The sequence below is a fragment of the Lathamus discolor genome, chromosome 18, assembly GCF_037157495.1.
Source record: "Lathamus discolor isolate bLatDis1 chromosome 18, bLatDis1.hap1, whole genome shotgun sequence".
NCBI lineage: Eukaryota > Metazoa > Chordata > Aves > Psittaciformes > Psittacidae > Lathamus > Lathamus discolor.
The window spans coordinates 2,666,561-2,682,573 of record NC_088901.1 but is presented as its reverse complement, the minus strand read 5'-3'; the positions used below and the strand labels follow the sequence as shown (position 1 = coordinate 2,682,573).

Sequence of the window (16,013 nt, the reverse complement as noted above, 5' to 3'; positions counted from 1 at the left end):
TGTTTTCCTGAAGTGTAGTCTGTTATGGACTTCTTTGGTCCATGCAGACAGGCAGAAGACTTGACCCCAAACTTGAGTCCTTCTTCACATGGTCCCCTGCCTGTTGTGTCCTGCTTCTCTTAAACCAAGCCACCTATCAGCACCAGGCACAGCCCACTGCAGTTGTGTGAGATGTGTTTCCTGGAAGGATTTCAAAGCCATAACCAGGTAAATGCTTCTTTCTGTCTGGGAAGGATCTCCAGAGGAGATGCACCTGGAGCCCTCGAACCAGCTGCTTGGGGCCCCAGGAACATGGAGCAGAGGCTGCCGGCAGCAGCTTGCTGGTCCACCTCCAGCAGCCTGTGTGGGGATGTGGCCGTGCCACGGCTGCTCTGCTGTCCCCATCTGCTCCTAAACTTCCCTGCTAGTTCCCTGGACAAGCCTGGGCCACACTTTCCTGCCCTCTGCCTGCCCTTCCTCTCTAAACCCCTCCAGTGCTTTTCCTGGAAGCAGGGTGTCTGCCCTCAGCACTCACTGCAGTGACCAAAGTGACCTGAGGAGCACACAGCATTGCTTCTGCTTCTCTCGGGCCCATCAAATCCTTGGCAAGAGGCTGTTTCTGAGGAACCTGAGTCCAATCCCTGCTCAGTGCAGCTCTGCTCTCAGCTCATCCCCTGCCCCAAAACACTGCTGCCAAACTGCTGCTGTGGGATCACTGCAATTCCTGGTAAGATCGGAAAGCTTTGCCTTTCAAGCTGTAACGCTGTGGCCAGCTCTCCTGCTCCCGAGTTCACTGCGTGGATCATGGGGTTTCTTGCTCACAGCCACACATGGAGTGAACCCACAGAGGGGTTTTGTCTGCTGAAGGTTGTGTTTGTGGTGACCAAGCTGCCTGGGCTGCTGCTGCGGTGGGTTTTGCACTGGTGAGTGTTCTGCAGTGACCTGGCAGGGGTTGGTTGTGGGGATCTTGCAAACACAAGCGGGCTTTACCCGGCTGTGTGCATGTAAACATGCGCTTTCCACCCCGGTACTTCCTTCTGGGAACCTGACTCAGCACCTTTCTTTTCCTGAAGACGTTGCTTGAGTTTTATTGGGCTTGGTTTTGCCAGGAGACTCTCCAGAGACCCAGTGTCCTCGCCATGCCATGGGTGTGCTGCTCTTTAGTGGCTTCAGTAGGATCCAATGCACGGAGCAGCCCAAGGCACCCCCCTGCCAGGATCAGTAACTGCTGGGAACGGTTCGTTGAGTGCTAAAGAAATCAATCTATCTCCCCTTTACACCCTGCGCTATTGATTTCAGTGCGTTTAGGAGTTAGTGGATGGATTGACACTGATTCTTTACAGCCTTGGCAGTAACACAGGAGCTGTGGCTTCTCCTCAGTTACGTGGTGATGTTCAGTACCCAGTGCCTCTGTTTCCCTCGTTGGGGTTTTGCTGTTTTATTGTTCTTTCCAAAGCAGTCTGGGCTGTTCCGCAAATGGTCTTATCTGCAGTGGTCATTAAGGGAAGCTAAGCCAAGAGCTGCTGGAGAGGAGAGCAGAAGGAAAGAGTGGGAGAACCCTTTACCTTATGGAACATCCTCTGCAGAGCCTGCAGCCCTTCAAGGGATTGCTCTTACAGGAGGTGTGAAGGGGCCAGGCGAGTGGAGGAGCTCTGGGCTGTGCTCTGCCGTGGCTCCGGCGGGTGGCAGCACCCAAACGGCTTCTCCAGGTGACTTAACTTGGGTGTAGGAAGGCAAAGGGACCTTCCCTGCTCTGCTGGGCCTTGGGAGGGGAAGGCGCCAGCAGAGATGAGTGGATTTGCAGGGCTGGGTTTCCAGTGGTGCTCAGTGTTTCCCTGCTGTGGTCTCCAGTAACTCAGACTGAGATGGGGCTTGCTGTGCTTTAAGCCACTTCTGCAGCTTCTCAGACCAGAGCTGTCCTGCCTGGCATGATTTATTCCAGGGAAAACTCTCCTTGAGAAGCAAAAGGGTGCTTTTGATTCCCCTTGGCCTGCAGGAAGGTCAATGGCAGCTGGATGTTTGCAGACCACAAGGCCAACAGGAGAAACACCTTCTGTTCCGCTGGCTGGAAGGGTTGAAGTCCAGGGGTAGTGCTGGGATCAACCTGGGATCACAAACACAGCCCCGGGCATTCACCTGCAGCGGGTCTGGAGCCACAGTGCTGGCCCTGTCCTCCCAGGGCTGTTTGCCTTTTCCCTTGGCCTGCCTGGAAGGCCAAATGACATTCCTTTACCCCCAAACCCTCCCTCTCTGCTTCCTCTGGGGCTCCTGCCACTGCCTCTTCCCTGTCTTCGCTCTGTCTGCTCTCAGGTGCTTCCCAGCCTGCCCCCTGCAAGTGCCACCAGCCTGAATGGGCAGATGTGGATTGTCACAGATGCCATTACCCTGACCACTGGTGAGCACACCTTGAGCCACGACCCTGCAGGGACTGAGGACCCAAGATTTTGGCTTTGGGGACACAGAAGGAGCTCCCCAAGCAGCACAGGCACCACAACGCCATGTACCTGCCACCCACTGGTTCATGGCAGCAAGCAGATCAGGTCAGGCTCAGGGTTTCTAGTGCTGGTTACAGGGCTGAGGTGGTGAAGAGGAAGTAACAAAGCTCAGGCTGGGCTCAGGGTGCTGCCATGAACTGTGCCAGTGTAGAACTGGCTCCGTTTTCAGTCCTGGATCCTGCTGCAGGAACAGAGCCCAGCCGGCTCCCCTTGATCTCCAGCTGCACCAGGGAGCAGTAGCAGTGCTTTCACATAGCTGAGAACAGGGTGAAACTCATCACACCCCCGCCAGCGCAGCCCAGACGCTGCCAGGTACCCTCACCCCCGGCCAAAGCACTTTCAAGGCACTGTTGTTTTATCATGGCCAAAACACAGTTGTAAGATGAACAGGCACAAGGATCCCGGCGCAGCCATCCCAACTTGGGTCCTTCCTCACCCACAAGGTCACTGCTCCCCTGGGTGGGTGCTGGGTTTTGATCTGAAGAGGCTATAAAACTGGGAGATTAAATGCAGACAATGTCCCATTGTGTAGAAAAAAGCCCTAAACCCGAGCAGGCAGGTGCAATGCCAGGCTGGACTTCGCCCAAGCCGGTTTTCCAGCTGTTTGTGCCCACTCCCTCTGGCTGGAGGTGGAAATGTTTCAGGGAGGCAGAGACGAGAACCACAGCAGCAGGGATCTGGGGTAGTCCGCAAAGGACTTTCCTTATTAGCTCATCATAAAGGAGACCTGGGGCAAGGGTGGCTTCCTCAGCACAGTCATGTGCTGCTACGTGGAGAGTAGGGCTTGGAGCAATGGGCTTTGGTCAGCCTCGTGTTTAAGTGGAGCCTGGAGTTCATCAGCACTCAGGAGTGAGACACGAGGCTCCAAATGTCTCTCCTAGGTCAGGCAGGCACCACAGTCAAGGGCAGGGAGCCTGGAGACATTGCCCCCTCCCTGCTCACACCCCTGCAGGAGAAACCACACGCTCTACTTGGAAATAAGCCACTTTTTTCCTTTATGTTGCACTGCAGTTGAACACGATATGAACATGCAGAGAAATGCCACTTGGCAGCAGGAGCTCAGGAAACAGCAGTGCCTGTCAGCAGGGGAAGAGGCTCTTGGGAAAGAGGCAGGAGACACAGTCCCAGCAAGAACATCCCCCCATCCTCTCCCCTGCCCACAACCACAGGCTCCCCAGCCTTCCCTTACCATAAGGCAGTAGATCAACCCGTCCAGACTAGAAGCAGCAGCAAAGGAGAAGCACAGTGTGTCTCCACTGCAATAGCTGGTGGTTTTAGACCGGTGTTTTCCCTTACCAAGGAGGCAGGAGAATTATTTTACAAACTAAACTGACCCTTGTTTTCACAGAAGAGCAGGAAGCTGATGAGAAGGGAGTAAAAACTCAGGAGTACCTACTGCCAAACTGCAATGGCAAAGAGTGCATGAGCAGCTCAGAAGAGCCGGGAGACAAAGCTAAGTGATACATCAAGTCCCAGAACCTCTCAAGTCTGGCTCCTGTTGCTCTAACTCCCTTTTTGCTCTATCCCCTCCTTCTCTCTTAACTGCCCTTTGGGAAGTGTCTCAGATGGTTTCGACTGGAGCTGCTGCAGCCTTGTGTTCTGCTCAACACAGGACAACTGAGGATGACTTTGTGAAGCTGCCTCCACTGCAAGCTCGGGTGGGGATGCTCAAGTGTCTACTTGCCCAAGGTAAGGGATGTCCAGCAATATGTATCCTGCCCCATTCAATGGGCTGACTGAAAGAGGGGGTAGAAGGGGAGGGCTCAGTTGAATTTAGCTTTTGAAAAGTCCATTTCTGGATGCTGTTCCATGAACCTGCAAGGAAAACAAAGACAAGAGCATGAGTATTGAGTCAGCAGGAGCCACAGAACAGCTTGGCTGCCGGGAGGGGAAAAGGCATCCCTGCTTCCTGCATTGTCAAGTTTGCTTTGTCCCCACACCCTGCAGGGCAGGGACTGAGCTCCTTGGGGGACAATCCCATACTACAACCTTTTTCCTCAGGTCAATGGTATCAGAAATCCCACCAGCCATTAAGGTCAGCAAGTCCAGACACAGGGAAGCTATTAATTATCAAACGCACACCCTTTAGCTGTTACCTCTCAGACAGACACGTAGCAGGAATGAGAGATTGCAGGGCAGAGGGGAGATTGTGAGAGCAGATTATGATTTAAAATCAAACTTGTTAACTTAAGCATTCCTGGGGGCACAGGGAGTAGTATCTCCAGTGCTATGACAGTGAAAACTCATGAAGGACGTGACCAGAGAAACCTGGTTTCCGTCTAAGGGCAACCTGATTTCACATGTACTGCAATGCCAGCAGATAGGAGTATTTGGACTCAGGTTGCCACATCAGAAGGTTCTGAGAACAACACACTGTGCCTCTGAGTGATCGGGAGTAATCCGTGCACGGAGAAGCTCCTGGCTTCCTCCTCTGCCCTGCAGTTCACCAAGGGACACAGCACAGGACCAGATGGAGGATCCATGCACAAAGTAAGGGCAGGCCTCTGTCTTCCTCTGTGCTCTCATCTCGTGGCTTTCCCTGGACCACCACCACAACATTTCCACTTTCCACTTCCATGGAAATAGGTGCTGCGAGAACAGTGTCCGTTTTTAGCAGCAAGATGGGCTTCACAGGCAGAGATTAGGACCCCCCTGGGTGTCACTGAGTCTACTTTGGCCTGAACAAAGTCTATACGTCCTCTCTGTTCTTCGCCAGCCAACCTGCCCAGCTCCAGAGCACTGCACAAGTGACCCTGCCAGCGAGGCATCCTGCATGCGGACTTCCCAGCAGGACAGGGCTACCTCCCACTCCACTAACTCAACATGCAGGCAGTAAGGAAGTGTGGCCTCTGCCCCAAAGCAGCTTCACCCTATGCTGTACTCAGTGCACTGATCAGAGCAAAGCTTCTGCCACTACAGGTAAGCTAAGGAAGAAGAGGTATCAGGCCTGCGACATTGATCCTCCTTCCAACCTAAGATAAGCTGTGGGTTTGCACTTGCTGAAGAAGTTGCCTGACCCAGAATTGCCTCCACACCTCCCCACACGGCCTTGGGAGCTCTGTGAGTAACCTTCCTGCCAAGGTGCATTTGTGCCAAACAGGGCAATAAAGACATAAAAGTGCTATTGGCTTGGAGACAGCATTCTGGTGGCAACTCTGCAGGGAGGGGAGATTATCTGGGCTATGGAGAAGAGGGAGATTAGAACACAATCAAGACCATGTTAAAGTTCAGTAGAGATGGGACCTCCAGTCCCAAACATGCTTTCTGGACTTGAAAGCAGATTAGGATAATTCCAGAGCTAGGCTATTCCCAGAATTTCCCGTTATGCTTTCTACCCCCATGGGCTTTTATAGACACTGGTGGTTGGCCAACAATTCAATGCCTACGTAACTGCAGATGTGAACACAGGCGGGATTGAAGGCCAACCTGCTTTCTGCTCACGTATTTGTGTCAAAGAGGAAGAGGAGAAGAGCCTGGGGAAGGGAAACCCCACAAATTAATGAGGTCTACTCACTTTTTCAAGATGTCTTGCTTCTTCTGTTCATCAGATGTGGGGAGGCCCATGGATTTCTGTCGCTGATCATACATCATTTTCTCCACCATACTGCGAGTTTCACTGTCCAGGTCTGACAACTACAAACAAGGGTTTTGATTAAAAGTGAATAACTTTTCTCAACCTGAACATACACCCTGCTTGCAAAGAACATGAATAGAGAGGTTACAAATACAGGTTGCCCAGAGAAGCTGGGGCTGCCCCATCCCTGGCAATGTTCAAGGCCAGACTGGACAGGGCTTGGAGCAACCTGCTCCAGTGGAAGGTGTCCCTGCCTGTGGCAGGGGGTTGGAACTCGATGATCTTAAGGTCCTTTCAAATCCTAATGATTCTACACACTGATGTTATGCTTTGCTGTGTGCAAAGGCTGCAGAAATACTTATGCAGACAACTAATTTATAAACTCAGCTTCATTCACTTGGAGTTTTGGAAGCACTTAAGTTCACGTGAGAAGGCTCCATTCAGTAGAACAAAGGGAGTTCTTACCTTTGAGTTCTCTGGATTAATTTTCTTGGTGTTGATTTCTGGGTCTGTGGAGACGAGTTTGTTCCACCATTCCATCTTGTTGATCTGAAGGATGAAGTAGCAAAAGTATTTTATTTCTCTTGGGCTTGCTCTAGGAATTTTATACCTCAGTCACAGGGAAAATCTGAACATGGGTAAAGGGTACAGCTTTCATTCTGAACCACTTTAGGTAGCCTGATTTTCCACAACTGGGAAACTTGAGAGCATGTCAGATGTCACCTTTGGCATGACATAAATGGGATTACAATCAAATTGCCTGGAGAAGCCCAGAAGGGACACAATAATAATAAGGTCTGTCCTTGGGTTTTCATGTCACTAACAGATGTCAAAACATGGCATTATTCCATTAAGGCACAACTTTAAAACGACTGATCTCCTTCCAACTGAGCAATGTGATATCCTGGACTAGCATGAAGTTAGGCTGAAGACAGGGGGAACCTGCAAAACCCCACTTCCAGCAGTAGCCCTGACCATGTACCAAGGATAAGCATGGTTCTTGTTTCAGCTGACAAAGCCCAGGGCTTTCACAGGTTTTGTCAGACTCTTAATTTTATCACGGAAGAGGCAGACAAGTCTAAATCCTCTCCAGTTCATTCTGCTTTACCTTCTCCAGGTGCACAGTGACTGTTTTGCCATCTTCAATCAGCCAGGAGCTCTCCTCCACCTTCACTTCATTGAAAAGCTCTCCATCAATGACAGGCGAATGGCCTTTCAGGCCAACTTTGAGGCGCCGTCTCTGGATATCCACCACCATGTCCTTCCCCTTCAACCTGAAGTTCACCTTGAAAGGGATGGCCAGCTGGAATAGACAAAAAGCAAATTTCAGGAGCTGAGCAGTGAAGTCTCTCCTCACCCTCTCATGCTACTGTTCTAAGACTTTCTGCCTTGGTTTCACCAGAGTAAGGCAGAACATGGAATATTTTCCTTGGGGTACTGAGTGAGTGGGAGGTAAAAGGATGCAAGAGTAAGTTTGGCAGCAAGATGGCCAATAATTCAAAGGGACCATAAAAGGGAAGCAGATTTTAATGTCTTGATAAAACAAGACCATAGTTTAGTAAAGTTAGCTACAGCTTCTGGGGAATCTGATTTAGTTACCAAGCTCTCTCCCAGCTATTGAAATGCTGCTGTTAAGTACAACTAAGAGTGTCCCATAGACAGCTGAGATCCGGGGCATTGACTCCACTGTTCTTAGAGCACCTGCTCTTAGTCCCTATCTCAGATTCCTCAGATCCTGGTACTAAGGCAACACTTACATCAAGTTCTGAAAGAGTCTGTGTCCATCTGTAATTTGGAAGGTCAGCTCCATTGCCAGAATTGGGTTTAAGTTTTCCTTTGTCCTTCTCATCTTCCTCTTCATCATCTGTTTCCTAAGCAACAATTTAAGGTGTAAAGTGTGGAATTAAGTGTGTGATTCTTAAAGAATGCCAGACTGGGCACCCCCTCCCATTCAAAGAATTTTTCAAGGTTGTCCAGGAACTTATTTCTCCCAGCCTAAAATAAAGCCCCTAAATGAGCTTTACCTGTTTGTTAGAATCTGAAGATTCACCTTCTTCCTCCGAGCGTTTCAATGGGACACTGTTAACCTGTCCTTGTGCCTCTTTCTTCTGCTTAAAAAGAGAACAAACACTCTCAGCCAAAAGTTGGCACTGTGTTACTTGCTGATCTGACACTAGGTGGCCTCAACCTCTTCAGCTGAAACCACAGAGCAGGACTCAAGACCTGCACTGAAGAAATTTTAGCCCTTAGAACAGTGTTACAGGAAAGCAGTACTGCCAAGGGGAGGATTCCCTTGGTCCTCACAGTTTTGGATGACTGTAGCAGAGGTTGTTGCTACAATGCAACGGTTGAGCCCAGGCTGACAGCTGACACTGCGAAGGAACAAGTCTGAGCCATTTTAACCCCTCACTGCTACCAGAACTACACGCAGGCCAGTGAAAATGACCCAAATGGTACCTGCAGGCACCAGACATCGCTTTTACCTGGTTGATTTCCAGCTGCAGCCTTTCTGCTTCCTCATCTGTAAGTTCCTTAATCCTTGGCTCGTTTGCTTCTTGCTTTTCCTTAGCAAGCTTTGCAGCTCGCTCCGACTTTTCGCGCCGCTCTGCCTCCTGACGAGCCTTCTTTTCCTTCCGTTCCTTCTGAGCCAGTTTGTTATGATGGTTGAAGGTGTCTGTGATGAGCTGAAAGACAGGAACAGCACCAAAGCGGGTTAAACCACTACTTTTTCAAACCCAAATGAAGCCAACTCAGTTTACTGAGAACATCTGTAGATGTTGCGGCTTTTCCCTTCCTTTTCACTCCAGTCTTTTGACTGAAAATCTAAAGTAGCAGAAAACTTAGAGTATTTCAGTGTAGCCCTTCCTAGTTCTTCCTTACACAGGGATTCTCATGGAAATAACAGGGAAATAACAGTCCTCCTTTCGTCCTGCCCTTTGTGCAGTTCCAGGAGGAGCAGATGCCTAACCCAGCCATTTGACAGCTACTCCATCTAGGACAGCACAGCTGGAAGAACAGAGACACCAGATCCAAGGCTTTTTACCTACTTCTCACCTTTCCCATGACTGGGCTTTTCCAGATGGGAGACTTGGTGCCATCTTTTAGAGGAGAAACATTTGAAAAGCTCAATGGTTTACACTCAGGGGCAAGTTCCTACATAAATCCAGTCCCGATTCTCATGTTGTTGTGACTATGAAAAGCAAAATGTCAAGGTCTCTGATGCAAAGGGCTCTACTGCTCAGCAGCGAAGCTGAGTACATAGGCAGGAAGCCAGAGCAACTGCCCCATGGCTGATAACACCAGGGGCACTGTGCAAAGCAGCACGTATGAGAACTGAAGTTTGCTCCAGAAAACAATGTAGATAGAACCCAAGAAAAGGAAGTGGAGAGATTTCTCAGCCAGGGGGGTCAGGTGCTGGTTTATATATACCCTAGAAACTTTCAGGAGGGTTCACTTCTTTCCCAAATCAACTCGAAGTATCCACACCTTGGAGTTTTGTAACCAACACAAAGTATTTCTGCTTCAGAGGAGCAGTTTGTTCCATTCTTGGTGCAGTTACTGTGGTGTCAGAGATACTGCATTGAGCACCTTTGCCGAAGACCATACAGCATTTTAACAGATACCACCCAAGGGCACGCTGTCCTTTTACAGGCACAGACACAGATTTCTATGGAGCTGCCAACAACAGTAGCCAGGACCTCCAGAATCACCAGCCAGCATCATCTCTGAAATGCTACTCTGGTTTCACTCCCTGGGAGCATGGCCAGGAATTCAGGGAAATTTGTTCTTTAGGCAAAGAAAAATGACAGCAGGCTTCATCCTTCTTACTTTACAACCATCCTCTTTTCCTTCCTTTTCCTGCTTTCATTTTGTCCTTTTAAAGACTAGACACAGTAAGCTACACACTGTCTTAGCAACTAACATCTACCCTACCATCTTCAGCACAGCAGCAGTGCCCCATTTGCTGGAGTTCCAGCAGTCCAGGAAGAAGAACAACTGGTATATTGCTAAGAAAGTTTGGCCAGTTCATGTTTGACTGCTCTGAATCTTATTTCCCTGCAGGGAAACAATTGAGTTTTTCAACTCTGGAGCTGGGTGAGGAGTTCAAGCTGCCAGTGTGGACCCCCAGGCTTGCTCCCCAGCTCCATACAGACAAAGGTGCAGGCGCCTGTGCAGAGATGTGGACTTTGTGCTTTTTCTGAGATGAACAAACAAGGTAACATGGGGTTATCAACACCACGGTGTGTGTCACCGTTAAGTCAGTGTGTCTGGCAGATTTGCTTTCCAAACAAGCCTTTGGCCAGAGCGTGGCAAAAGAACCTGCCACACCATTGGTACCATTTGAAGGAGCAATCAGATAGAGGCAACTGGTTTTACCTTGCTTCAGCAATGTGTTTCATCAGCATCACAGTGTCCCCAGGCACACCGGAATGCTTTGGGCTGTTCAGGCAGGGAAGGCTCAGTATGGCACAGACAGAGGTGGCATAAGGGATTTGGGTTTTTTTACCTTCTCTGCTACTCCGTCTTCTCCCCCGGTGAAGAAATCCGTTTTACGCCTCAGGAAACTAAAGAACGTGTTCACAAGCTGGGAGAGGAAACAGGGAGGGGGGGTGGGAGAAGGGGAGGAGAGAAAGAGAGAGCAATGAGACCAGATCATGCCAAGCCACCTCCTGTCCCTTGAGCATCCTCTGCTCATCATCCTCCCTATCCATGTACCAGGATCATACTTAAATCAGCCCCGTGGCTGTTTCCCAATCCAACAGCTTTTGTGGAAATCCAGCTCTGGGATTCCCAGTGTCCAGAGGAAGCATTTGTGTGGTTGACACGAGGGAAGGGCAAGCAGTTTACTGTTGGGTCACCTTGGAGACACAGCTACTCCAACACCCCAAGCTGTTATCTGAGGCAGGAATTCGGGTGGGTATGTGTATGTATGTGCATCTATACACGTACACAAACTGAAATACTCTGAGTTTTCTGCTACTTTAGATTTCCAGTCAAAAGACTGGAGTGAAAAGGAAGGGAAAAGGAAAGCACTGGAATGAGCTGCCCAGGGAAGTTGTGAATGCTCCATCCTTGACGGCGTTCAAGGCCAGGCTGGACAGAGCCTTGGGTGGCATGGTTTAGTGTGAGGTGTCCCTGCCCACGGCAGGGGGGTTGGAACTGGATGATCTTAAGGTCCTTTCCAACCCTAACTATTCTGATTCTATATACACATGTACTGTACTTTGCTTCTTTGCACACTTAAACCCTTAAATTGTGCAAATTCACCCTTCCCCAAGACCTCTTTATTTTTACAATTATCAGGCTGCCAGATACCTCATGGACTTGGCAGTTTTGAACTGGCCCCCCCGAACAGCCCTATGGACATCCATACTCTTGATGGACTTGGCTTATCTTTATTTCCCAAGAATTCCATCCTCTCCATACTTCAACCAGAGGTTTCCCTGCAGCACACGGAGCTGTTCTAAGGAGCTGTGTCCCTAAACGACTCCCATGCGTCCCACACTTCCAGCAAGCAAGCTCTGAACACTCCGGGGGCACAGAGGGAAGCGTGAGGTGCTTCACCAGAGCCCTGTCGCCGAGGAGGACACCACATTCACGTTCGAGCGCACTTCATGGTCGAGTCCGACCCCCCCATCAGTTCTTAGGGGGACGCTGGGGGTTGGGCACGTGGGGGGGACGGCAGGAACCGAGCCTCCTCTCGGGTGTTCCGCTTTGTCGTCACCCTGCTTACACTGCACCGTTGTGGTGCGAGGGCGCAGGCCGAAGCTCCTCATCCCCACTTATTAAGGCCGTTAATTAACGGCCGGCTCCTCTGCGCTCCCCGGGGCTGGCGCAGGCCCGGGCCGCTCGCGTAGGAGGAAGAGAGAGAAGCACACGTGCCTCGTGTGCCCCGCCTGCACCTGCAAAAACCAGGCCCTCCACCCTCCCGCCCTTTACCGCTCTCTCCTCCCGGTCCTCCCCCCCCCCCCGCCACCGTTCCCCTTCGGGACCACGGAGAGTCTCCCGCCGCTGCCTGCCGGTGCCGGCGGCGCTACCTCGCGCACGCCGCCGTGGTGCTGCTGTGCCATGGCGAGCAGCATGCCGTCAAAGCGGTCCTCCTGCTCCGCCGCATCCTCCGCGCTCAGCCCCATGCTGCCCGCCGCGCCGCCCGCCTCAACCCCTCACACCGGCGAGCGGAACCGGAACCGGCGCCAACGGAAGAGCAAACGCAACGGCGTGCGTCTTACATCCACCAATCCCAGAGCGTCTTTCTGCTGATTGACAGCAGAATTAGCCAATCAGTGGGAAGAAGGGTGGGACGCGAGGCGCGGAGTTCGGTTGCTATAGCAACCGCCTGTCCAGGCCTTTCCAGAAAGCTCGATGGAGGGAGGCCTCTGGGCCTGCGTGGGGTCCCGTGAACCGGTTGGGCCTTGCGCTGTCCCCCCGGGGACACCGGCTCTGCACCGTGGCCTCCATCACCGGCGAGCCTGGGTCCGGCCGCAGCACCAGCGTGGAGTGCTGGAGAATGATCCTGGCACACGGGTAGGGTGAAGAGCAGAGGTTGCTCAAGAGACAGGAGGTGGCTTGGAGTGGTCTGCTCCCATTGCTCTGTTTTCTCTTCTCCCCCGGGGGAGAAGATGGAGTAGCAGAGAAGGTAAAAACCCCAAATCCTCACACTTTTACGTCTCCTAACTTACGTGTCCCCCGTGTCCTGGTGTGCGCCCGGTGCCGCGGGTTAGTGGTGGCCCTGGGGTAACGGCTGGACTCGGTGGTCTTAAAGGTCTTTTTCAACCTGTTTGATTCTATGTCTGTGCCTTCCCCGTCCAAACAACCCAAAGCATTCTGGTGTGCTTGGGGACTGGCAGCCCATGGTGCTGATGAAACACATGCTGAGGCAAGGTAAAATGAGTTGCAGCTATCTGGTTGCTCCTTCAAAGGGGGTATTTTTTGCCATCCCTGTGTTAGGATTGGGGGGGGGCGGGGGTATTTTCCTCTGTGCCGCAGGTATCCCTCCTCCTCCTCTGACCCCCCCGGAAACCCATGGTTAGAAGCTGCCACTTCCCTGCCTCAATTCCTGCTGCTCAATGAGTAAAAACACTCAATAATTCCAGGCGAAAATCCAAGAATTTGCCCTTTTCCTGCCCTGCGCTTCCCCTGAGAGACCCGAATGGGTCCCTGTGCCTCGCCTGGGGCTGACCGCCACGGCCCATGGCTCACCGGCTCTCTCTTCCTCCTCTCTAACAACCAGAGTCTCCTGAGCAAGGTCAGGCAAACAGGCGCTGATAAAACAACTTCCAGGTTGCTCATTCCAAGGCCGGAGCACGCGGGTCATGGAAGGGAGGCCCCAGACGAGTGTGTGTGACCCTGCCGGCAGCGACACTGCCAGCAGCGCGGGGGCCTTGGTGCCATGGTACAGGCTGGGTTAATGACTCTGTTTATACTGTTTGGGGAATGGTGATAAGGTCGCCCAACCCACTGGCCCCTTCCCTTGCTGCTTCATTGAGAAAACGGCCGTTGACACGGTGCACAGAACTCCTTTGCCCCAGCCAATCAGCCCGGGGACGGCGGGTGGTTGGGCTTTTAGAATGACTGCTTAATCACAGTGCGGTCAAGGCTGTGGAGGGGTGTTTCACTCCTGGCCCGGCCTTATAAGAGCTGGTTTGAGCAGCTATGGGCTGGCAGAGCTGGGAGGACAGGGAGAATACAGCCTGCAGCGGAGGGTTCAGAAGGGATTTTATGCCGCTCTCCCGTCTGCTATAGCAGGAGCTGAGTTTTGCTGAGGATCCAGCCCCTCGGCTCAGCTATGACCAGCAGGAGCATGGCCATGGACTGTGAGAGGTGCCAGTGCCACAGCGAGGACAAGCACACCGCCATCCTCTACACCCTCCTCAGCCAGAACCTCAGCCACAGCCCAGTGCAGCAGCGCTGCCTCTGCCACCAGCGCCGCACCGTCTGCCTCCGCACGCCCCACGTTACCTGCCAGGCAGCCTCCAATGTGCTGGTAAAGACCATCAGCTTCATGAAAAACCTCCCTTCCTTCAACCTGCTGCCCCGAGAGGACCAGCTCCTGCTGCTGGACAGCTGCTGGGTCCCCCTTTTCCTTCTGGGGCTGGTCCAGGAGATGGTGACCTTCGAGGTGATGGAGACCCCAGCCCCCAGCATGCTCAAGAAGATCCTCCTCAATGGGCAAAGCAAACGGCAGGAGCCTGAGTGGACACAGCCCACGCTGGCGGCTGTGCAGCGGCTGCAGTGCTGCCTCAACACCTTCTGGAGCCTGGACCTGAGCCCCAAAGAGTATGCCTACCTGAAGGGAGCCATTCTCTTCAATCCTGGTGAGTGCTCAGTGCTCATGGCTCTGCCCGCTGGTGGGAGAGCTCACCCTGTTCCCATCGGCATCTCCACATGTGCCCCTTGGCTTGGGGACCCTCAGAGCATCCTGTAACCTCATTCTTAACATTGATTGCTACCGTAAGTGCCAGGAAGCGGGGAGGAGAGATGTCAGAGAGCTTTGCCAGCCCTGCATGCACTAAAGCACCTCAGGGTTGATGTACAGCAGTAGTTTACCCAGTTAATTACTTTTCCTCCTTCAAACGGCAGCCCTAGAATAGCTACAACTCCATAGTGCTGCATACACCTCATTAGTATGGCCTTGGAGATCCCTTCTGAGAAATAGGGAAAGCGAAGGGTGGGATGTGGGCAAAAGCTGGGGTACTTTTCCAGCCTCCTTCATCACCATCTTTTCCCCTGTCCCTCGGCAGACGTCCCTGGCCTGAGGGCCGCCCTGTACATCGAGAGCCTCCAGCAGGAAGCCCAGCGAGCACTTCAGGAGGTGCTGCAGCCCCTGCACCCCGAGGACCAGGGCCGCTTCGCCCGCATTTTGCTGATCGCCTCCACCTTGAAATCCATCCCTCCTGCCCTCATCACGGATCTCTTCTTCCGACCCATCATCGGCAACGCGGACATCATGGAGCTCCTTGCCGAAATGCTCTATGAGATAACGGGCAGGCAGCTGGCTCCTGCGGCGTGCTGAGGAGCCACGCTCAGCCCCCAGCCCCATGGGTGCTCCCCACACCTCGCCAGGGAAGGAAAGTGAACCTGGGAGCAAGGATTTAGCCTCGGACTCTGCAGGGATTGCATTAGGGATGAGGCAGGAGGATTCTGCCAGGCTGCAGCAGAGCAGGCAGAGAAACTGCTCCAGTTCAGCTGGTGGTTACAGCAGCTCCTGGTCTCCATTTCAGGCTCAGGCACCTGTGAACAGAGCATGGAGCGGGGCAGCTTAGAGCTCAGCCTGGTTTTTACTCAACGAATCCTTGATCCCATTGAAATCAATCTGCATTTTGCTGTTAACTCCAAGCGATGAGGTTTGTCCTCAACTAACAGCTTGATTCTGTGGTGTTGAGGCATGTCCTCAACATCGCTTCCTGATTGCAAACGTGGTGGGATTAGGTCTGGGTGAAGTTTTGGTCTGTTTATTGTGCTTGAAATCTTAGAACTATTCATGAAAGATCTTCCTAAGCACCAAAAGGGGAAAAAACAGTATTAGATCTTGCAGGGTGTGCAGTTTTCCCTCTCTTTCTTTGTCTTAGACTCTATCTTTTCTCTTTAACACCATGAAATGCCACAGGACTCTTGCAGAGCAGCGGGTGTCTAAGAGCATTTGAGCCAGGGAGCAAACCCCAAGCTGCAAACACTGTGGAGCTGAACTGAGCTGGTTTAGCAGTTGAGCTGAAGATCCCTCGTTGGAGATAGAGCCTGGAAAGCTCATTCCTCCTGCCTGCAGCTTCTGCCACAAGGTAGATGTCAGTATTTTATAAGGAAACAGTCTGGAGTTTGTATATAAGTTGTAATAAATTATTTTTTTAATAAAATGCTTTATGTTTTGGAACGTGGTGGTGACTTGTTAGAGCTGGGGTGCCATTTCTGAGGGGGGGCTGGCATGGAAAGGATGCTCCAACGGAAAGGGCCTTTCCATAGAAATCCAT

General features: G+C 52.0%; 2 protein-coding genes and 1 long non-coding RNA gene across 8 annotated transcripts; 2 read left to right on the top strand and 1 right to left on the bottom strand.

Annotated features, from left to right (window-relative positions):
• Positions 1–3,452: 3,452 nt before the first annotated feature.
• Positions 3,453–12,249, bottom strand: NUDC (nuclear distribution C, dynein complex regulator). 2 transcript variants are annotated; one of them, XM_065697495.1, is made up of 9 exons: positions 12,087–12,249; positions 10,556–10,633; positions 8,532–8,732; positions 8,073–8,159; positions 7,806–7,919; positions 7,157–7,351; positions 6,514–6,597; positions 5,989–6,107; positions 3,453–4,289 (listed from the first exon to the last, which is right to left on the bottom strand). In XM_065697495.1, the coding sequence occupies exons 1-9, from the start codon at positions 12,180–12,182 to the stop codon at positions 4,238–4,240; spliced, it is 1,026 nt and encodes a 341-aa protein (XP_065553567.1). In that variant the 5' UTR covers positions 12,183–12,249; the 3' UTR covers positions 3,453–4,237. The 2 variants fall into 2 exon arrangements, with proteins under 2 accessions (XP_065553567.1, XP_065553568.1); XM_065697496.1 differs by having other exon boundaries at positions 8,073–8,156.
• LOC136023233 (uncharacterized) lies at positions 4,767–8,156 on the top strand. The gene is made up of 3 exons (XR_010616530.1): positions 4,767–4,964; positions 5,191–5,306; positions 5,394–8,156. It is a non-coding gene; the product is annotated as an uncharacterized LOC136023233 (long non-coding RNA).
• A 144-nt stretch (positions 12,250–12,393) lies between the features above and the next one.
• On the top strand, positions 12,394–15,916 carry NR0B2 (nuclear receptor subfamily 0 group B member 2). 5 transcript variants are annotated; one of them, XM_065697508.1, is made up of 5 exons: positions 12,394–12,685; positions 12,870–12,930; positions 13,280–13,441; positions 13,792–14,363; positions 14,790–15,916. In XM_065697508.1, exons 4-5 carry the CDS (start codon positions 13,835–13,837, stop codon positions 15,059–15,061), a joined length of 801 nt encoding a protein of 266 aa, XP_065553580.1. In that variant the 5' UTR covers positions 12,394–12,685; positions 12,870–12,930; positions 13,280–13,441; positions 13,792–13,834; the 3' UTR covers positions 15,062–15,916. The 5 variants fall into 5 exon arrangements, with proteins under 5 accessions (XP_065553580.1, XP_065553581.1, XP_065553579.1 ...); XM_065697509.1 differs by lacking the exon at positions 12,870–12,930; XM_065697507.1 differs by having other exon boundaries at positions 12,870–13,441.
• Positions 15,917–16,013: the final 97 nt, after the last annotated feature.